Source organism: Anomaloglossus baeobatrachus, chromosome 2 (assembly GCF_048569485.1).
Source record: "Anomaloglossus baeobatrachus isolate aAnoBae1 chromosome 2, aAnoBae1.hap1, whole genome shotgun sequence".
In the NCBI taxonomy this organism is placed as follows: Eukaryota; Metazoa; Chordata; class Amphibia; order Anura; family Aromobatidae; genus Anomaloglossus; species Anomaloglossus baeobatrachus.
In genome coordinates, this window is record NC_134354.1 from 259,732,545 (window position 1) to 259,756,226 (window position 23,682).

General features: G+C 40.7%; 1 protein-coding gene across 4 annotated transcripts in view; it reads left to right on the forward strand.

Moving 5' to 3' along the window:
• The window catches only part of DCAF6 (DDB1 and CUL4 associated factor 6), a 254,186-nt gene extending 237,014 nt beyond the window's left edge, over positions 1–17,172 (forward strand). For all 4 annotated transcript variants that reach the window (XM_075335793.1, XM_075335790.1, XM_075335791.1 and 1 more), the window contains 3 exons: positions 4,502–4,590; positions 7,177–7,282; positions 12,143–17,172. In XM_075335793.1, the coding sequence (XP_075191908.1) occupies positions 4,502–4,590; positions 7,177–7,282; positions 12,143–12,201 (254 nt within the window). In that variant the 3' untranslated portion in view covers positions 12,202–17,172. The remainder of the gene's footprint in view (positions 1–4,501; positions 4,591–7,176; positions 7,283–12,142) is intronic.
• Positions 17,173–23,682: the final 6,510 nt, after the last annotated feature.

A 23,682-nucleotide genomic window follows, 5' to 3' on the forward strand; every position in this document is an offset into this window, starting at 1 on the left:
GGCGGCTCTACTCAATAACTGACAGCTATTTTTGAATGCACACTTAAACAAATGATACGACTGCTTACTTGACTGAAAGCCACAGAATGAGCATTTTTGAGCACTATTAAAATGAAAATGAATGAAATAAGGTATACTATTTTGCCACACAACTATATAGCAATCTTCTCTTCTGTTTTCTGTGACTTAACCAGTTTCTTTTAAGTCGAATGTATGCATGTACGTGCCGATTTATCAAACCTTAAGCTAACAAAGGTTCTGATCAATTTAAGCTTGATGATTTTGGCTCCAAGAAAAAATGTAGTGTCAGATGAAATATACAGTGCCTTGTGAAAGTATTTGGCCCCCTTGAATTTTTCAACCTTTTCCCACATTTCAGGCTTCAAACATAAAGATAAAAATTTTAATGTTATGGTGAAGAATCAACAAGTGAGACACAATTGTGAAGTTGAATAGAATTTATTGCTTATTTTAAACAATAAATAACTGAAAAGTGGGGCGGGCAATATTATTCGGCCCCGTTACTTTCAGTGCAGCAAACTCACTCCAGAAGTTCCTTGAGGATCTCTGAGTGATCCAATGTTGTCCTAAATGACTGATGATGATAAATATAAGCCACCTGTGTGTAATCTAGTCTCCGTATAAATGCACCTGCTCTGTGATAGTCTCAGTGTTCTGTTTAAAGCGCAGATAGCATCATGAAGACCAAGGAACACAACAGGCAGGTCCGTGATACTGTTGTGGAGAAGTTGAAAGCCGGATTTGGTTACAAAAAGATTTCCACAACTTTAAACATCCGAAGAAACACTGTGCAAGTGATTATATTGAAAAGGAAGGAGTATCATACCACTGCAAAGCTACCAAGACCCGACCATCCCTCAAAAATCTCATCTCAAACAAGAAGACTAATCAGAGATGCAGCCAAGAGGCCCATAATCACTCTGGATGAACTACAGAGATCTACAGCTGAGGTGGGAGAGTCGGTCCATAGGACAACAATCAGTCGTACACTGCGCAAATCTAGCCTTTATGGAAGAGTGGCAAGAAGAAAGCCATTTCTCAAAGATATCCATAAAAAGTGTCATTTAAAGCTTGCCACAAGCCACCTGGGAGACACACCAAACATGTGGAAGAAGGTGCTCTGGTCAGATGAAACCAAAATCGAACTTTTTGGGCACAATGCCAAACGATCTGTTTTGCGTAAAAGCAACACAGCATATCACCCTGAACACACCATCCCCACTGTCAAACATGGTGGTGGCAACATCATGGTGTGGGCCTGCTTTTCTTCAGCAAGGACAGGGAAGATGGTTAAAATTGATGGGAAGTTGGATGGAGCCAAATATAGGACCATTCTTGAAGAAAACCTTTTGGAGTCTGCAAAAGACCTGAGACTGGGACGGAGATTTGTCTTTCAACAAGACAATGATCCCAAACATAAAGCAAAATCTACAATGGAATGGTTCACAAACAAATGTATCCAGGTGTTAGAATGGCCAAGTCAAAGTCCAGACCTGAATCCAATCAAGAATCTGTGGAAAGAGCTGAAAACCGCTGTTCACAAACGCTCTCCATCCATCCTCATTGAGCTCCAGCTGTTTGCAAAGTAAGAATGGGCAAGAATTTCAGTCTCTTAATGTGCAAAACTGATAGACACATACCCCAAGCGACTTGTAGCTGTTATCGCAGCAAAAGGTGGCACTACAAAGTATTAACTTAAAGGGGACGAATAATATTGCACCCCCCAATTTTCAGTTTATTTTTTTTTATAAAAGTTTAAAATAAGCAATACATTTTTAACTTCAGAATTGTGTCCAACTTGTTGTTGATTCTTCACCATAACATTAAAAAATTTTATCTTTATGTTTGAAGCCTGAAATGTGGGAAAAGGTTGAAAAATTCAAGGGGGCCGAATACTTTGGCAAGACACTGTAAGTTTCAAGACTGGGAGGGACATTCTAAAAGCTGGTGATACTGCAATAGCAACCTTAAAGTTACTCTAAATTTTACATCTAGGGAGATTATTTATAAAATTTTAGAGACAGAAATGAAGTTTAATTGTATAAAAAAGGTTATCCACAATTGTTGACATGACCCATCTCACTCATCTGACATTATCTTCATTGCTGCAATATGAAACCACATAATTACCATCAAATTCCCCAAAACAATGGCCAAAATACTGGGGGGGGGGAGTTTCCACTCCACTCAAGAAAAAAAATAATCCAATGTTTCTTTGCTAGTGCATTATGTACAGTACTGGCCAAAAGTATTGGCACCCCTGTAATTCTGTCAGATAGTACTCAGTTTCTTCTTGAAAAAGATTGCAATCACAAATTCTATGGTATTATTAACTTCATTTATTTTGTTTGCAATGAAAAAACACAAAAGAGAATGAAACAAAAATCAAATCATTGATCATTTCACACACAACTCCAAAAATGGGCCAGACAAAAGTGTTGGCACCCTTAGCCTAATACATGATTGCACAACCTTTAGCCAAAATAACTGCGAACAACCGCTTCCGGTAACCATCAATGAGTTTCTTACAATGCTCTCCTGGAATTTTAGACCATTCTTCTTTGGCAAACTGCTCCAGGTCCCTGAGATTTGAAGGGTGCCTTCTCCAAACTGCCATTTTGAGATCTCTCCACAGGTGTTCTATGGGATTCAGGTCTGGACTCATTGCTGGCCACTTTAGTAGTCTCTAGTGCTTTCTCTCAAACCATTTTCTAGTGCTTTTTGAAGTGTGTTTTGGGTCATTGTCCTGCTGGAAGACCCATGACCTCTTAGGGAGACCCACCTTTCTCACACTGGGCCCTACATTATGCTGCAAAATGTGTTGGTAGTCTTCAGACTTCACAATGCATGCACACTGTCAAGCAGTCCAGTGCCAGAGGCAGCAAAGCAACCCCAAAACATCAGGGAATCTCCGCCATGTGTGACTGTAGGGACCATGTTCTTTTCTTTGAATGCCTCTTTTTTTTTTTCCTGTAAACTGTGTTGATGGCTTTTCCCAAAAAGCTCTACTTTTGTCTCATCTGACCAGAGAACATTCTTCCAAAATGTTTTAGGGTTTCTTAGGAAAGTTTTGGCAAACTCCAGCCTGGCTTTTTTATGTCTCGGGGTAAGAAGTGGGGTCTTCCTGGGTATCCTACCATATGGTCCCTTTTCATTCAGACACCGACGGATAGTACGGGTTGACACTGTTGTACCCTCAGACTGCAGGGCAGCTTGAACTTGTTTGGATGTTAGTCGAGGTGGTTTATCCACCATCCGCACAATCTTGCGTTGAAATCTCTCGTCAATTTTTCTTTTCCTTCCACATCTAGGGAGGTTAGCCACAGTGCCATGGGCTTTAAACTTCTTGATGACACTGCGCACCGTAGACACAGGAACTTTCAGGTCTTTGGAGATGGACTTGTAGCCTTGAGATTGCTCATGCTTCCTCACAATTTGGATTCTCAAGTTCTCACACAGTTCTTTGGTCTTCTTTCTATTCTCCATGCTCAATGTGGTACACACAAGGACACAGGACAGAGGTTGAGTCAAATTTAATCCATGTCAACTGGCCGCAAGTGTGATTTAGTTATTGCCAACACCTGTTAGGTGCCACAGGTAAGTTACAGGTGCTGTTAATTACACAAATTAGAGAAGCATCACATGATTTTCAAACAGTGCCAATACTTTTGTCCACCCCATTTTTTTATGTTTGGTGTGGAATTATATCCAATTTGGCCTTGCCAAAGAGAAATCATGGAAAGGTAGCAGAACATGTTAAAGTAGGTATGACACAACTGTAGGTATTTAAAGGATTAAAGCAGTGTTCCCATAAAAAGGATACATTTAATGAAGCAGAAAATATGTAAATAAATATTTTTGGAATTTACAACTATTAAACCTTATGCTAAATTGATAAATAACCTCCTTTCATCTTCTGGTATAGACACCCTGGCATTATCATTGCACATGCTCACCAGCATTATGGGTCCTCCACTCACTGTCAGACACACAGGCTCTGTGTGAGAGCGAGGAGTGTGTCTGCAATCACTGCACATACTCCCCAGCATCCTGGATTCCTCTGTGCGCTGTCAGACCTGTGTGAGCGCAGACAGCGTCTCACTTATGCTTTGTATGCCAGGGAGACTGTTTCTATTTTTTTTTTTCTTTTTTAGAATAAAATTTACTGCAGAACCGCTGCTGCCCCTGTGATTGACAGATAAAGCTCAGTGACATAAAGCCAGAGGGCCTATTCCAGAAGATGAAAGGTGGTTGTTTTTTTTTTTAATAGAGCATTATTTTTAAAAGCTGTAAATTTCAAAAATATTTATTTACACATTTTTTATTTAATTAAATGTATCTTTTAGGATAGGACCCTTTTAAGTGTTAGGAATACAGTACACACCAGAGCGATTGCAGGAAAGATTGAGGACATCAGTTTCTATGATTATTATTATTATTAGGTGTTAACATGATATTTATGATCTGTTCTGTGTTAAAGTTTTAGCATCATCTGGAATAGACTACAATATAAAGATCTGGTCACCACTGGAACAAGACAGGTCTTTCAATTGGGCACTTGCTGAGGAGGTATGTTTAAAACAAAATTAGATGAACTCTTCCTTCCTGTGGTGTATTAATGTCACAGTAATTATAATTTGCAACTATGGAAAAATATACGTAATCTTAAATTAGAATCTAAACTCGGACACTCTGGTTACAATGCTTCATGTCCATTTTAAGGGAATCTGTCAGCAAGATTTCATACTATTCTATGCACATGTACCGCTTTCAAAGACAAGTACCCTATGCAAGCCCTATCTGTGTGACTGAGTAATACTAGCAGCCACCTCCTCTATGAATTGATAGGTCGTGAGTGTTTGTTTCATCAGTATCTTCCACCTGTGCTGCCCCCATCTTTATCATGGAGGCCTGCTGCATCATACTGGTGCATTGATAGCCTGGTCTTGTGTTGGTAAAGGCTGTTTCTTTTTCGGTTACCTGTTTTTTTGGGGGTTTTTTTTTAGAACTTTAGCAATACCATTACGTGGCCAGTCTGTTCCTCCATTACTGAGAAATCACTGTTTCAATTGATATGCAAATGAGGCCTAAGTGCTATTTGTGGATTTGAAGTGTCTGTCACTCCAGCTCTATTCTTCACCCAGCTCCACCTCCTCCTGCTTGACTGATGGTTTCTTTATCTGAAGTCACATAGCATAGAAGCTGTCAGTCAAGCAGTAGGCAGCGCTGAGCAGGGAATAGAGCTGGGGTGACAGATGCTTCAGTAAAAGCAAATAGCTATTCAGCCTCATTTGCATATCAATTCAAACACTGGATGAAAGTACTGTCCATGTAGAGGTATTGCTGGACTTGTCTCTGAGAGAGCTAAATGCATGTATAACTAATTTGTGGGGTGAAATTCTGCAGCCAAATTTCCTTTAAGAACTAACCTAATGGACACTAATTTGAATACACCCATACATTTTTTGTTTTACCAGTTTATGGTACCTTAAGGTTTTAAGGAGTTTCATGACAGCAGATGAAAGGGTCCTTTTTTTTTTTCTAGACTCAGCACAACTCTTCCCTATGTACAGTATGTGCGGTCTGATATTGCGATGAAGCTGAACTGCATCTCCAGTCACAGTAACAAGAGTGGTGTTAAATCAAGAAAAAAAGCAAGCTGGAGACAAAACTAGCCCAGCTCTGCCTCTGGCTGGCCTCTCTAGGTGATGGGTAGGTCAATCGCATGCAGTAGCACTAAGAAAGGTCAGCCGCAGGCACAGCTGGACTGGTCTCTCTGGCTATAGTCTCTGGCAAAATCTTTAAAGAATATCTGCTCTAAAACACAGGAGCATTTCAGAAAAAGATGTACCTGGCTGCAGTGCAAATATACTCAGGCAAGGCTTGAGTATATAATGTGCAACAAATCAACAAATACAGCAATGCATCATTGTTTCTTTTATAACTGAAAAATAAAAACACAATGGAAAATTAAACTGAGGCAGCCTCTATCATATGAGTTTACATGGGTTCAAAATGTTACAGCTCAGTTACCACTGTAGATAGTCAAATATCATATCAGAAGACATGTTAACACTTTCTTGACATACTTCGATTACCAGTCTCTAAAATCAGCAACTAGAGCTTGTTCCAATTGTTGCTTTTTAACCTTTTAGATGCTACTGTCAATTTCTGACAACGGCGTGTAAATGGTTTTAATGCACACTGGTGTACATTTCAGTTTCCGATTTCCCTACATTCCGCAAATTAAATTGTGAGATGCTGATGGGTTACCTTGGTAGGTAAGGGACATCTGAATGCCCCATCACTGCTGTTCTGGTGCCATGAAATGAAAGCCAGCATTTGCAGATCATTCATTTCTCTACTTACTGCAATACTGAAGTATTACATTATGTAGGACCAGCAATCAAATAATCACAAGTTCAAATTCTCAACGGGAACTGAAAAAAAAAAAAAAAAATTACCATATAAAAACAAAAAAAAGACATTGAAAAAAAATTAAGCTTAAGAAATATTTTTTTTTAGATTAAAGCCTTTTGGATGATACATATCTATCATATTATTACAAGAGGCTTTCATTTTAGCTAAAGGGGTTGTCCAGCCCTAGTCTATAAAGCTACAGTTACGCTATGTGACTGCAGACTTGGGAATCTTCACATTGGGCACACTGCGTGCTGTGATAAAGTAGGGGTGAAGTCTAGTGAATCTGTTGGAAAATACAGGTTTTGGTTGTTTTTTTTTTAATTCAAAGTTTTTGTTAAATATTTTTTAAGAACATACGAATAACACCCCCCAAAATGGGTAATTTTGATTCTCATCGGCTTAGGTATTAGACCTATTTTAGGTATATTAGACCTAATTCACACATCTGTATTTGTTTGCCAAAACTAGGAGTGTCTCCAAAACCCAGAACAGGTGTCAATCTTTCAATTATAGATTTTCTCTGTAAGTTCCACTCCTGGCTTTGGCATACAAACACTCATGGCAATGAGGTTTTAAACTTATGTAGGGAGATTCTCAAACCAGCAACACACAGCTCTCGCCGTCTTAGAAGAGAAGGAATCATTTTATGGAGAATGAGAGCAAATTTCTAAAACACATTGCAATATTGTCACTATATTATTTATATCCATATATATGTTTTTTAAAACCTAGGTTATTTCACGCAATGAATTAATGTTGGAAGAAACTCGAAACACCATTACAGTGCCTGCATCTTTCATGCTACGGATGTTAGCTTCACTAAACCACATTAGAACAGGTAAGCTTTATTCAATGGTCATTGTCATTTCAACCAACTTTGCATAAATCAATCGTACAAGTTAATATAAGAAACTTTACAATATGCCTTATCGGGAAAATATGCTTCATTCTCAACTTAAGAGCCACTTCTCTTCTCCCCCACCACCTGACCTCACCATATACGCTGAAAAATAGCGCAACTCCATTTTGGCAAAAACAAGATGAACTTCCAGCACAGTGAGTTGTCAGGTTGTAGCTCCTATTAAAGGATATCACTTTGTGGTCTTATAATGTACAGTATGTATGTGATAAAAACATACATAAATATTTATTCACTTCTGCCACAGTTTGGACGCTGTGTTAAGGCCCATTTACACACAACGATATCGCTAACGATATGTCGTCGGGGTCACGGCATTCATGACGCACATCCGGCGTCGTTGGCGACATCCTTGCGTGTAACAGCTCCGAGCGAGTGTTAACGATCAAAAATACTCACCTAATCATTGACACGTCGTTCATTTTCAAAATCTTGTTGGTCGTTGTGGACGTAGGTTGTTCGTCGTTCCTGAGGCAGCACACATCGCTACGTGTGACACCCCGGGAACGACGAACAATAGCTTACCTGTGTCCTCCGGCAACGAGGTGGGCGTGTCGTTAAGGTGGCTGGTCTCCGCTCCTCCGCTTCTATTGGTCGGCCGCTGTGTGACGTCGCTGTGACTGCGCACGAACCTCCCCCTTAACAAAGAGGTTGTTCGTCGCCCACAGCGACGTCGCTAGGAAGGGAAGTATGTGTGACGGGTGTTAGCGATAATGTGCGCCACGGGCAGCGATTGGCCCGTGACGCACAAACGACGGGGCCGGGTACGCTAGCTAGCGATATTGTAGCGTGTAAATGGGCCTTAAGATGTTAGGAAAACAAGAATGCAATGATTTGGAAATCACTTTTAGCCATATTTTATTCACAACATTGAACACATACTATACCAAATTTATATCACATTTTTGTTTCTTTTATGTTTTAGTTGGTTTGCAAAGTAAGAAAAGCTGTTTTTATTTTTAAATATACTTATTTGTCATGATAACATTTTCTATATATTTGTCTACATTTGTGTCTACATATTTGTGTTTGCAAAGATTGTAGTTTTTGTAGTCCCAGTTTTAGGTTACAGACATTTTTTTTTTAGCACTTTTCATATAATTTTGACAGGCGAAATAAACAAAACATTTTGTGTTTGCTTCGTTATTTTTATATAGCATTGACTTGGGATGAGCAAGGGATGCTTCTTCCCTATATTTACTTAAGACCCTATCGGCACAATTTTCTAATGTAACGTAAAGATATGGCTACAATGGTGCTGTAATACTGATTACATTGGTGCCTTTGGTGAAGAAATCTTCTTTGTTGTTCTCCATTAATCTCCATTTGTTTTCAGCTAATTGATTTCTGGGGAAAAAGGGCTGGCGTGTAAACTGGATCTTTTCCTACCTGTTTGTGATTCCCCAGCCTATTCGTCTGTTTCCGGTCTGTAATTTGCCTGCCCCTCTGCCTGGCTCCTTTCTGTGAATGTCGTTCCTCCTCTGCTTGAAATCTCAGCAGTGACATGTAGTGAGGAGCGAGCACTAAAATGCTCGAGTGCTTACTCGACTCAAGCAGCTCGGACAGGCTTGATTTGAGTAACGAGTATAATGGAAGTCAAACTCAAGCATTTTTCCAGACGACTCCTCCAGAAATTGCTGAAATGGATGAAATCAAGGTTGAAATGGAATGAGAACAGCATGGCGAATATGCCTGGATGCTTCTCTTACTCCCACGTCGCTGCAAGAAACTAATGAAATAATGAATTTAAAAAAATTATATGGGGTCCCGCCAGTTTTACTAGCCAGCCAAGGTAAAGCAGACAGCTGGGAGTTGATATTATCAGGCTGACCCCTTCAAATTATAAAAATAACAGAACGCAGCCGCCCCAGACTTAGCGTATCACATTAGATGCGCCAATTCTGACACTTTGCCTGGCTCTTCCCGATTGCCCTGGTGCAGTGGCAATCGGGATAATATTTTTTGGGGTTGATGTCAGCTGGCATCAAGACCTGGTGTTAGTAATGGAGAGAAGTCTATGAGACATCCCCATTACTAACCCAGTAAGAAAAAAAACCACACAAAAATAGTTTATTTTAAAAAAAAAAAAACAACAAAACACTCCGAGTCTTTCCCTGGTTCACCAATTTATTATGAAATGTTCTCCCAAAGTTGCGTCATAGTCCACAATTCACTAATGCAACTCCGGCAACTGTGAGTTAGGCCGGTTTCACACTTGCTTTGTTTTGACGGGAGCGGGTTCCGTCACAAATGTAGTACAGTTCATTTATGTATAGTGGAAGCGCGACACAATGTGGACACATGCGGGTAGTGAATGAAGCACACAATAGCATTGTGACGCGCTTAGACTGTAAATCAATGAACTGTACTACATTTGTGACGGAATCCGCTCCCGTCAAAACAACGCAAGTGTCAAACCGGTCTAACAGTAAAGTACAGCTATTCACAGATGCCGGGTAGTGGCAAAAACTCTCATCAGAGCCACCTGGTCTTGCTGAGCACAGCATTGAGCCAGCGGCTCTGATAAACATTGTCGTCACTATCCAGAACTTGTGAATAGCTGTACTTTACTGATATTAACAGTCATTGGAGCTGTATTTGTATATTGTGGAATACGATGGAACTTTGTGGGAACATTTTTGGGGATGATGTCAGCTGTGAAATAACAGCTAATATCAAGCCCAGGGGTTAGTAATGGATAGGCGTCTATCAGACACCCCCATTACTAACCCATTAAGTGAACAGGTAAACTATTTTTTCCTGTGTATGTATTTTTTATTTATTTAAATGAAGACACCCCCACACTCCCTCATTCACCAATTTATTATTTTAAAAAAACTAAAGGTAACTAGAGTAGATTGTTTTATTAATATCCATTCAGTAATGACACATTGTATATTTATTACTCTGTTATATTGTGCATAGTTCGTAGTGTTGATTGTACACTCACAGTATTCAAGGATTTTTTGTGATTAATTACCGTATTTTTCGGACTATAAGACGCACCGGACTATAAGACGCACCCTGGTTTTAGAGGAGGAAAATGGGAAAATAAAACTTTAAGCAAAAAATGTGGTCATGACACACTGATATGGGGCGAGGATCTGCTGCTGACACGGTTATGGGGGTAATGTCCCCAAATTCTCTACTAAGGTACCCCATCCTGGTAATGATCCTCCTGCCTTGTATATGATCCTGCTATAAACCCCCATCCTGCTCATATACCCCCATCCTGCTCATATACCCCCATCCTGCTCATATACCCCTATCCTGCTCATATACCAGCATCCTGCTCATATACTCCCATCTTGTTCATATACCCCATCCTGTTCATATATCCCGATCCTATTGATATACCCCCATCCTATTGGTATACCCCCCATCCATCCTGCTCATATTCCCCCATCCATCCTGCTCATATACTCCCATCCTGTTCATATACCCCCATCCTGTTCATATACCCCCCATCCATCCTACTCATATACTCCCATTCTGTTATATGCCCCCATCGTGCTCATATACCATCCTGGTATATGGCCTGTATCCTATAGCACAGAGAAAAAATAAACGTTTATACTCACCTTTTCCTCACTCCCTGCAGCACCGATCATCTTCCTCTCTGCGCCACTGACCTGTGTCTGTGTCTGTGTGTGTGTGTGTCTGTGTGTGTGTGTGTGTGTGTGTGTGTGTGTGTGTGTGTAGCCGTTCCCCTGCTGCATCCCGATGTCTTCCTGTCTGTGCCGATCAGCTGATCAGCACAGATCAGCTGACCGGCACAGACAGGAAGACATCGCGTGCTGCAGGGGGACGGCTCCACACACGGGGACGGGTGAGTCTACTGATTCACTGCACCCCGCGCTGATGATGACGACGCACGGGGGGCAGTGAATACAGCCGCACATGATCACTCCAGGCTGTAATTGCCAGGGGTGATCATGCGGCCGGCACTTTGCTATGCGCGCGTCCTCGCTCGTCCTCCCGCCCACCTGTCAGCACCGGCTTCTGCACTGAGAAATGGGCGGGAGGATAGGCGTGCATATGTAATGAGCGGGCCCACGTGGTCACGAGCTGGCGCTGCTACAGCCTGCTCGTGCCCCCGATGACCCTCATTCCCGGCCGCAGCCCTATAGTCAGACCATAAGACACACCCCCAACTTTCCCCCAACATTTGGGGGGAAAAAAAGTGCGTCTTATGGTCCGAAAAATACGGTAACTTGTGTCTTTAACTTTGATTGGTCATAGTTGCTTTTAAATTCGCCTTTCATTGTAATTCTAGTCACTCTGAAATGGGGTAGGTTCATATGACTGTTTTCTCCACATCGATAAAAACGGTCTGATTATTCTCACTAAAGTTTGATCAGAATGGCATTAGTTATTCTAGTCATGGAAGAAAAAGTAAATTTCTCTACCTTCTCCATTCTGTCAGCCTTTAAAAATCAGACCGCACTTGGATGTCATCTTAGTACAGTTTGATCTTTTACACGGACTTAAACTTGATAAGGCGAATGCTATCTTTTACTTGAAAAGTAAAATTGAGCATGCTGTGATTTTTTTTTTTCATACACTCCGAATCGTTCAGTGAAAAAAAAAAAAAACATACTGAAGATGTTTTTATCCTGACCACGTGTGTAACGTTTTAATGGACTCGTAAAAAATAAGAATTCCTGTATTTTTAAGACGCAGAAGTTCTCCTCTCTTTTCATATTCTGTATATTCTGCTTATTTAATTCCTTCACACACTTGTTGATGTGCTTAAGCCTTTCTTTTTGTCATTCACAGACAGAGCAGAGCAGAGGGCTGAAGGTATTACACAAGAAAATTCAAATGAAGATGAGTGAGCCGGTCCATACCACATGTACATAATATGTACAATATTTTCTTATTAAAAAACAAGAATATTTTGGTTCAGAGTATTATTCTTTGTTGTAAAGTATGGATAATGTATGTACCAAATATTTGCAAGTTAACTATTTAAGTTTCTTTCTCTTACATTTAAGGCTGGGAAAGTTGTCTTAGTCTGCTGTTTTAAAGGACAATTTCTATAACAATTTTATAACAATGGAGTGAAGAGTGTATTGGTACAAACGTGTTCAGAGTTTATTTCACCTTTTGTAAATGTTTTATTGCCATCCCAAGTTGTTGTAGTCATCCTTCACTTTATGCTGTGCACTTTGTTTTTATAGTTTATTGTAACGTGACTATGTAAAGAAAGAAAGTGAAATCTCCATCATTGGCAGTTCAATATGAGATATTGCATCAAGATATTTCCAAGAGTTATTCCTGAAAAATCAAATTATCCCCTATGTTTTGGAAAAGGGACAATTTGCTAATTGGTGGTGGTCTAATTACTGGCACACTCTGAGATACTGAGTTTGTTACTCTGGAACCTCGAGGTGGGGCTGCAGAACTTCCTTTTGAATGACGCCAAAGAGCACATGCTCGGTCTCCGGTAGTCCCATCAACAATTAACTGAGCAAAAATTGAGCATGCACACCTCCGCTCCATTTAACGCAGACTGCTCTCCTATTTGACTGTTATTTGCAATCCTATAGATAAAGGATACATTTTTCTTTTGGGGGGAAAACCATTTTAATAAAATATAATATGATTTAAGATGAATATCTGGTTTCCTGCCATGTTGGCTCACGAAAATTTTTATAGGGTTTTTTTGTTATATGTATAATTCATCTTGTGAATAATCAGACATTATTGTTGTTATTGGCGGATATGTTTTTTTTTTTTTGAACCAGATAGAATGTCCTACTATATGTTTGCTTTAGAAATATTGAAAATAGTTTTACTATTATTACTGAATTTTACTATTATTACTGAAGTTATATAAACACCTTTCCTGTCAAAAAGACAAAGCGTATTCTTGGAGTGATAACTTTTTTTTTTTTTCTTTTTTTTTTTTGGCACAAAATATTTACATAATTTTTCTGGCTGACACGATACCACAGTATATTTATTCCTGAAGCAGAGAAGTTCATATGTAGCTCCATAAAAATAAGCTGACACTTCTCTTCTACCTTGCTGCCCACATTATCTAATGTCTGACTTCTAATTCCAATATTTCAGTTAAAATCTGAATAGAATTTTATTGTTTTCTGTAATGCACTTATAAACGGAGAGGCCTTACATATATATCGCTACACTGATCCAGATCTATTTTAAAAGAGAAGAAAAGGTGTTTGGTATCCAGTTTAAAAAAAATATATATTGCTTTCTAAAGAGGCAGAAAATTATCTTGCACATTCTGATACCTTTTAATGGCTAACAAAGGACACAAACCCAGACATGAAAGTTATATTGTCTCTAACTTGATGTAAGTTAATAAACCTGATGGAACAGATTCCCTAGATGTTGTAGCATGATTAATTAAAATTTATAATTCTTTCAGAAAACCCATTATCCGCAATTTGTTTAAAAAAAACAACAAAACCTTGCTTTACTCACCCTTGCGAGGTCCAGTGCTCCGTGCTGTGCCCTATACTTGTCATGTGAGCTCAATGGCCCCAACATCAGGACTGTAGACAATAAAAGACACTCGGAGGAGCTGTGAATACTAAGTACTGGACCTAGGAAAAGTTTGTAAAGCGCTATTTGTTTTCTTTAGAACAAAACTGCTCCCGTAGCTGACAGAGAAGTCAACCTAGTTGTGCATGAACCACAATCCTTCCCCCCTGTTCCAATGTCTAAGCTATTTATTTAGCCCCCTAAGCTCCTTCTATCTTTCTAGTGAAACTTGTGACACTATTAGAATTTCTGAAAACACTTTATTGGTGATTTCAAACTATAGATTCTCTTTCAATTCACTAAAACAATATTTTAGGACCTTACATCTCCCTGTGATTTTGACATTGGTACTGAATTGAATCATGACCACTTGGTCTTCCCCAGCCCCACACCACAATCTGATTTTATGATCCACAATATGCCAAATCTGAGCCCCCTCAGGAGAAAATAAAACTAATAGTTAGGGCCAGAAATATTTGGACAGTGTCTAAATCTTTGACTTTGGCTCTGCGTACCGCTATTTTTATTTCAAATAAAACAGAAATGCAATTGAAGTGTAGACTTTCAGGTGTAATTAAAGAGGCTTAGTAAAAATATCCTTTGAAACGTTTAGGAATTGCAAACATTTTTCTACAAAGTCTCATTTCAGAGGCTCAAAAGTAATTGGACAACATAACTTTATCATAAATAAAATGTAATTTGTTTTAATTCTTTGTAGAGAATCCTTTACAGGCAATGATTGTCTGAAGCCTGGAAGCAATGGACCTCACCAAATGCTAAGTTTCACCTTTGTAATGCTTTCCCAGGCCTTTACTGTTTTGTCTTAAGCATGTGAAATACATGCTTGATGGGGCTGAGATCTGGTAATCGACTTGTATATTGTAGAATATTCCACTTCTTTGACTAAAAAAAAAAGGAACCAAATTTTCTGGTTGCTTTTTCAGTATGTCTTGTTGTTTTGCATTAATGTCCATCTGCACTGTGAAGTGCCATCCAATCAACCTAGTTGCATTTGGCTGAATCTGAGCAAAAATTACAGCCCTGTACACTTCATTATGAATCCACCTGCTTCTCTCTTTAATCACATCGTCAATAAACACTAGTGACCCAGTGCCATTGGAAGCCATGCTTGCCAATGCCATCATACTGCCTCCTTGTTTTACAGAGGATGTGGTGTGCTTGGATTATGATAAATTTGGTACAGGTAATCTTAACTTCATCTGTCCAAATAATACTTTTCCAAAATGGGGCTGGCTTTAGATTTTTTTTTCTTTTACAATGTCTAATCTGCCGCCTTTTATTTTTCATGAAATCTTCACTTTATCATTGACTTAGGTGCTGAAACACCTACTTCCTGGAGAATGATCTTCACTTGGGTGGAAGAGTTTTTCTTCACAATGGAAAGGATTCTGTGATCATCCACCACTGTTGTCTTCCATGGACATCCAGGCCTTTTTGAATTCTCAAGCTCACCATGTTGACACTTCTAACATCTCTTCTATCTCTCTGATCTCTCTGACGGATTTCTATTTCTCTTCCATTGAGAGCTCCCTGGGCCGCATATTGTGAGTTCACAACCATAGCTTGCATTTCTTGCAAATACCACACCTGGAATCTGCTTCAGACCTTTTACCATCTTAATTGATGATGGATGAACATGGTAATAGCCCATGTAGCCCATTAAATAGCTTTTGAGATAATTGTCCAATTACATTTGGGTCCGTGAAAAAGAGGCAGCTATATATTGAGCTGTAATTCTTAGAACTCTTACTCCAGTTAGGATGTGATTACCCTTAAAGGAATCGGTCCCTTATGCCCTCCAACCCAGCAGCATTCATGGCTGTATGCCCAAATTTCCTGCCTAGCCAACTCTATTCACTAATTTGAATGTTTAAACAAAAACAGTTAGAAACCTTGCTTTCCTTATGCTAATTAGGCCTGTGACTAAGGGCGTTAATTTCCTTGTGGGCGTGGTAACATGGTTTACAGAAGCTGGAAAGCACCACCAGCTTCTGGAAATCTTGTACATGTGCACATCTCATATAGGCCACATCCGTGGGCCTCAAAAGCTGGATGGACGCTCCCATCTTCATTAGGCCCACTGCGCATGACTGGAAGTTCAGAAGACTACTAACGTAAACGTCTTCTGAACGTCCGGTCATGTGCTATGCGCTTAATGAAGCTAAAAAGTGTACAACTGACTTCAAAGGCACACTAACGCGATTGAAATGAGCTGCGCGTATGTGAGAGATTTCTAGGAGCTGGGGGTGACTCCAATTCCTGGAAATCATGATATCACACCTACAGGGGCGTGATAACATGGAAAAAGGGCTGAGTAGTCAGGGGAACTAACGCCCCTGTGACTAGTCACTGGCCTAATTAGCATAGGGAAAGCAAGATTTATCAATGGTTTGGAGGGAATAGAAGACCTAACAGGTTCCCTTTAAATTAAAGTTGGGAGTCTGTACGTTAAGGCCATAACTATTATATATCTGTATCTTGATTATGTTTTGGTAAAAACCTAAAACTTGTCACTGTCTATATATTTATGGAACTACGGTAACTATATTTGTTATTGATTCCTTGGTAGCAGATGACCCTATCTGTTCACCCAATTTAATAATCCGATACCACCATCTTTCTGATGTCAAAATAGCAGAATTGCTATCTTTCAGTCACTACTCCTTTCTAAAAAAAAAAAATGCAATGAGAACATCATGTCTACCCTAAATTGGTATCCATAAAACAATCAGCTCACCACAAAAGAAAACAAGCCTTCACACAGCTAAATTGATGGAAAAATAAAAATGCAAAAATATTAATTAACTCTCAAATGCCAATTTTTTCCAGTAGTCTCAGACCTCAGTAGTTTCCTCAATAAGCCTCCCACTTCCAGGTGAAGCCACAGCAGATTCTGCATTCCCCCAATATTCACAATAGGTCTCTTCGCCAGTAACATGTTTGCTTTCTCTCATCTCTGTAGTTATAGCACAAACCCATCCTCATGTGTCTCAAATTTAATTACAGTAGCATCTCTACCTCCTCACAGTAAATACATTCCCTATAGTACCCTGTAACAGCAGGGCTTCCCACTTTTCCCTATTTGGTACAGCTCTGGTTTTCCAATGAATAATTCCAGAAATAAATTTCAGTTGGATTTTCCCTTTCTAATTTCTTACCATTTTCTATGGCTTGATGCTTGCACATACTTTACTCAAGTGATTTGAATTGTGATAAATACATTGTATAGCAAATATACCCACACAAGCCATATTATGAAAATATAATTATTTTATTATAAATGCTGTAGGGGAATCAATTATAGGCATACATAGATAAATATAGGACCAAGGGAAATGGTGCTGGAGGGGAAAACCCCACGTGTCCCAAGCATACATTCAGGAGAACAAGTCTCTACTGAGTAACGGCAGACATACCATAGTAACACCAGGTAGACAGAGCTCAAAAAGAGTAAAAAGCGTAAAAGCGGCAAAAGAAGCCAAGACAAGTAATAGCCAAAGGCAGAGCCACCTACCAGGAGAATATGACGCCGAGGGCCAGGATAGCACGTGGGGACCAACGTCCCAACACGTGTTTCGCTCCGTGTGCTTCGTCGGGGGACGACTAAAAATAGTGCAGGAGTAAATCTTATATAGGGGGTCCAACCCCAATAAACAAACGCCCCCTCGTTAGGTAAATCGTAAGAACCGGGGTGTAGCGAGACGCGCCGCACTGGATCCTCAGCAGCGGAAGCCGGAGGGAAGAAAACTTCCTGTGACGTCACAGCACTTCCGGAATTCCGCTGCTAAGGACGCCAGCCGCGGCCGCGTCAGGAGGTAGAGACTTCCCTCTGATACGTCATCGGGTAAGTCCTGATGGAAGGCGCCGACCCGTCCATTAGTGAACAGGGCAACACTGCCCACAGTTGTAAAAAGGACGGGAAATCAGTTATAGGAGCGTTCCACAGAAAAGTCGCAAAATACCCCAGTAGGAATGAATATTAAATATTGAAGGGACATAAGGGAAGCAGAAGATGCGTTAGAGAGACAGGGAGGAGAATGAAAACGGCCACTCTCACATATTCACCACCACATATACAGCAATAAAACATAATGTATGTGATAATGCGCATACATGCATAAGTAATGAGAATACATATACAAAGATCAGACATCACATGAACACATGTATACATTGAAATATATCCATTACATAATTATGGTAAAACATGTGTGTATTTAGATTGATCCGACGTCAAAACAACTCCGTGTCTCAAGTAGATTGATAGACATCTTCCACAGTAGGTGTCCCAAAGCTGTAGGGGCTTAAGACATAATAGGGGTAGGACCCAGACTAAAGAGAACAAAAAACACTGTTAAAATTGAGAAACAGAACCGCACAAAAGGACCAGTCATCCTATTAATACAAAAGTCTAAAACTCATGAAAATAACTGCCAAGGGGCAGCAATTACCATTAAGGGCCAACATAATGGGGTCCAAGACTCCGGACCGCAAAAGGGCCGGAAATTATAATGGCAATTACTGTCCCAACCAGCCAACGGACTATAAAAAAGGAACAAAGGTGAGACGTTCATTAAGTCCTCGTGGGGACATAGTACCGAGGGTGAAAATCCATCGGCACTCCACCTGTGCAAGACGTTTTTTCACATCTCCACCACGGATACCAAGATGCACCTGGTCGATCCCACGAACCTTCAGGGAGGTTGGATCACAGTTGTGAATCTCCCTGAAGTGACGGGGGATCGTCTTGAGAGTCTCCGGGTTGATAGCCTCTTTGGCGGCCAAAATATCACGTACATGTTCTCTCGTACGGATACGAAGTTCCCGAGAGGTTAATCCGATGTATATTTTGTCGCAACCACATGTGGCGTAATATATTACGCCAGATGTGTTGCAAGAAATATAGACTCGGATCGAATACTCTCTCAGGCCGTCAGCAGAACAAAAAGTAGTGGCCCTAATGATGTTCTTACAACCTCGACAACTGCCACATGGGTAACAGCCAACTCGTTGTGGACCACAGCCGAAAAGAGGGGGAGTCTTGGCCACATAGTGGCTGTGTACCAACATATCTTTAAGACTCCTACCTCTTCTCGCTGTCATCATAGGGCGGTCAGGCAAATATCCCTCAAGGGAGGGCTCCGTTTGAAGAATAGCCCAATGTTTATTGAGCACCCCCCTTATTTGCTCCCACTGTCGGCAGTAGGTGGAGATGAACCTGGCCACATAACCAGTTGGCTTCACCGTTGAAGCTCTTCCGGACAGTAATTGATCACGATTAGAGGACTTAGCCCGTTGGTAACCACGTTTGATGGATCTATTGCTGTATCCCCTGCTTATAAATCTCTCCCTCATATCACTAGATTCAGTCTCAAAGGCATTACCCGAGGAGCATAATCTACGCAACCGCAGGAATTGGCCAGTAGGAATGGCATCCACCGTTGACCTAGGGTGTCCCGAAGTGGCATGGAGGAGGGAATTAACCGCGGTGGACTTACGGAAGATGGTAGTAGACACTGCTCCGCCCAGCTCTATAGATATCCTGATGTCTAAAAAGTCAATGGATCTCTGTCCGATCTGATGGGTCAAAAAGATGTTCCGGTCATTGGAGTTGAGTCGACGCACAAAATCCTCCAGTTCAAGGCCGGTTCCTCCCCAGACGACAAGAATGTCGTCTGTATAGCGGAGCCAGCACTGCGCATGGGAGCTCGCCGGCACGCCGCCCCCGAAAACCTCCCTCTCCCAATACCCGAGAAAGAGGTTTGCGTAGGACGGCGCGCAAGCCGCACCCATCGCAGTGCCGCGCCGCTGGAGGAAGAACCGGTCCCGGAAATTGAAGAAATTGTGCGTCAACACAAACTCCAACAACTCCATAATCAGACCGGACAGAGATCGATCCAAATTACTGGAATCCAAAAAGAACTGGGCGGCCACAAGTCCATCGCGGTGATCAATACTGGAGTAGAGGGCCTCAACATCCATGGTCACCAGTGATACCCCCTCCTCCAAGGTCAAACCCTCTAGTCTCCTAAGAACGTCTGAAGTGTCCCTGACATGGGAGGGCAATGTCTCCACAAGTGGGTGCAAGTAGTGTTCAATGAATTTGCAAGTAACATCACAAAGCCCCCCCATGCCAGAGACAATAGGACGTCCAGGAGGCACTTTCGGGTTTTTATGGATCTTGGGGAGGAGGTAAAACGTTGGAACCACTGGAGTTTTTACTAGGAGGCCCTCATAAATTTTCTTAGGGATAATTCCCTCCTATTACGCCACATGTGGTTGCGACAAAATATACATCGGATTAACCTCTCGGGAACTTCGTATCCGTACGAGAGAACATGTACGTGATATTTTGGCCGCCAAAGAGGCTATCAACCCGGAGACTCTCAAGACGATCCCCCGTCACTTCAGGGAGATTCACAACTGTGATCCAACCTCCCTGAAGGTTCGTGGGATCGACCGGGTGCATCTTGGTTTCCGTGGTGGAGATGTGAAAAAACGTCTTGCACAGGTGGAGTGCCGATGGATTTTCACCCTCGGTACTATGTCCCCACGAGGACTTAATGAACGTCTCACCTTTGTTCCTTTTTTATAGTCCGTTGGCTGGTTGGGACAGTAATTGCCATTATAATTTCCGGCCCTTTTGTGGTCCGGAGTCTTGGACCCCATTATGTTGGCCCTTAATGGTAATTGCTGCCCCTTGGCAGTTATTTTCATGAGTTTTAGACTTTTGTATTAATAGGATGACTGGTCCATTTGTGCGGTTCTGTTTCTCAATTTTAAGTGTTTTTTGTTCTCTTTAGTCTGGGTCCTACCCCTATTATGTCTTAAGCCCCTACAGCTTTGGGACACCTACTGTGGAAGATGTCTATCAATCTACTTGAGACACGGAGTTGTTTTGACGTCGGATCAATCTAAATACACACATGTTTTACCATAATTATGTAATGGATATATTTCAATGTATACATGTGTTCATGTGATGTCTGATCTTTGTATATGTATTCTCATTACTTATGCATGTATGCGCATTATCACATACATTATGTTTTATTGCTGTATATGTGGTGGTGAATATGTGAGAGTGGCCGTTTTCATTCTCCTCCCTGTCTCTCTAACGCATCTTCTGCTTCCCTTATGTCCCTTCAATATTTAATATTCATTCCTACCGGGGTATTTTGCGACTTTTCTGTGGAACGCTCCTATAACTGATTTCCCGTCCTTTTTACAACTGTGGGCAGTGTTGCCCTGTTCACTAATGGACGGGTCGGCGCCTTCCATCAGGACTTACCCGATGACGTATCAGAGGGAAGTCTCTACCTCCTGACGCGGCCGCGGCTGGCGTCCTTAGCAGCGGAATTCCGGAAGTGCTGTGACGTCACAGGAAGTTTTCTTCCCTCCGGCTTCCGCTGCTGAGGATCCAGTGCGGCGCGTCTCGCTACACCCCGGTTCTTACGATTTACCTAACGAGGGGGCGTTTGTTTATTGGGGTTGGACCCCCTATATAAGATTTACTCCTGCACTATTTTTAGTCGTCCCCCGACGAAGCACACGGAGCGAAACACGTGTTGGGACGTTGGTCCCCACGTGCTATCCTGGCCCTCGGCATCATATTCTCCTGGTAGGTGGCTCTGCCTTTGGCTATTACTTGTCTTGGCTTCTTTTGCCGCTTTTACTCTTTTTACTCTTTTTGAGCTCTGTCTACCTGGTGTTACTATGGTATGTCTGCCGTTACTCAGTAGAGACTTGTTCTCCTGAATGTATGCTTGGGACACGTGGGGTTTTCCCCTCCAGCACCATTTCCCTTGGTCCTATATTTATCTATGTATGCCTATAATTGATTCCCCTACAGCATTTATAATAAAATAATTATATTTTCATAATATGGCTTGTGTGGGTATATTTGCTATCTGGCAAACTGAAAGACTCTTTCTTCTTGGTTTCATTCATTGGTAGAGTTGTTGCCATTTTAATTATTAAGTGGCCCTCTTTTGATTTATTTAAATACATTGTATAGTAGAATGGTAAAAAAAACAACAAAAAAAAAAATTTCTAGACTGTAGTGCAGCATAGACCTTTTGCATCTCGGGAGTGAAGTTAAGCAGGGTTTTTTAATGAGTAGAATCAATAGAAGTTTGAATACGGCTCTGCAGCGAATGCCATGCTTTGACTAAGAATCTATGTGAAATAATGAGTATTTGTAATTTTTTGTATTGATTTGTGTATGTATATATATATATAATATACACGCACAAAAAAATCCATATCCAAAAGCAAATGTAGCACTTTCTGTAAAGTTTTACTCTAAAAAAAAGCCTGATTAAAGGACAGGAGCATCTAGCAGAATTAGAAGCCCCTCTCTGCTAAATTCATTCTTTTGCTTTACAGTATATTATGTTGCTTTGGCTGCACCATGCTGTGCTCTATTGTTCCCAAGCACCAATTGTTAGTGGTAAAGTTTTTCATTACACTAACTACCCAGTAATCTTCAACAGTATAGCATTACCAAACTGATAAGAGAATATTCTTGGCAAATTTTACTAGAGCAGTTTATTAAAGCCACCCTTATTTTCTTATAATTGGTGCAGTGTTGTACTTATTCATTAATTTTTGAGGTTGCAAATAAAAATAAAAAGGATATATGCATGAGATGATGACTGCACCTCTAAGATTTATCACAAAAAATCCACTTGCCTTTAGCGCCTATTCACAATCTCAGAAAAAGAGCTACTCACATTGTGCTGTAATAAAGCCTTTCCTAATGTATGCATAGAAAAACTACATTTGTTTGCGGACATGTCATGTACAAATAATCAGATCAGGGCTACTTGTTAAATACAGCAAAGTCATAAAACGTACAGTCTCTAATTGAGCTATAGTCAGCAGTGGGATACCGTAAGGATCTGTGCTAGGACTTTTTTTTATCTCTATTAATGGCTTTGTGGATGGGATTCAGAATAAAGCGTCAGTCTTTGCTTTGACACCAAACTATGTAGGATATTAAAAATTGACCTTGATTGTAGAATGTTACCTAACGATCCAGAAAAGATGTCTGAATGGGCAGATACTTGGCAAATGAGATTTAATATTGATAAATGTAAAGTAATGGACCTAGGATGGAGTAATCCTATTGTTACATATACATTAAATGGAAGTAAACTTGGGACTACAGAACAAGAGAGAGACTTGAGGATTATGTTTACAAATAAGCTGTAAGCAGTACTCAATGTCAAGCAGCAGCTGCTAAAGCAAACAAGATTTTAGGGTGTATAAAAAGAGAGATTAGATCTTGTGATCTCAGCGTATTGTTATCCCACTATTAATCACTTGTAAGGCCACATCTGGAATATGGGATCAAGTTTTGGGTTCCACATTTTAAAAAGAATATTCAGAAGTTAGAGTCATTTCAAAGGCGGGTAACTAGACTACTACAAGGAATGGAAGGCCTCCCCTATAATGAGAGGTTGGAAATGTTGAGCTTGTTTAGCTTAGCAAAAGATGTCTCAGAGGAGATCTAATTTATATGCATAAATACGTGTGTGGTCAAAGGACTGGAACATGACTTATTCCTTCCAAAGACAATAGTAAGGATCACGGGCAGTCACTGCCGGTGGAAGAAAGGCGATTGTGGAAGATAAATAGGAAAGGGTTCTTTACAGTTAGAGCAGTCAGACTGTGGAATGCCCTACCACAAGAGGTAGTAATGGCATGCAATACAACAGCTTTTTTTTAAAAGGCTGGATGATTTCCTCAGTACACACAACATTGTGGGTTAGAGATAA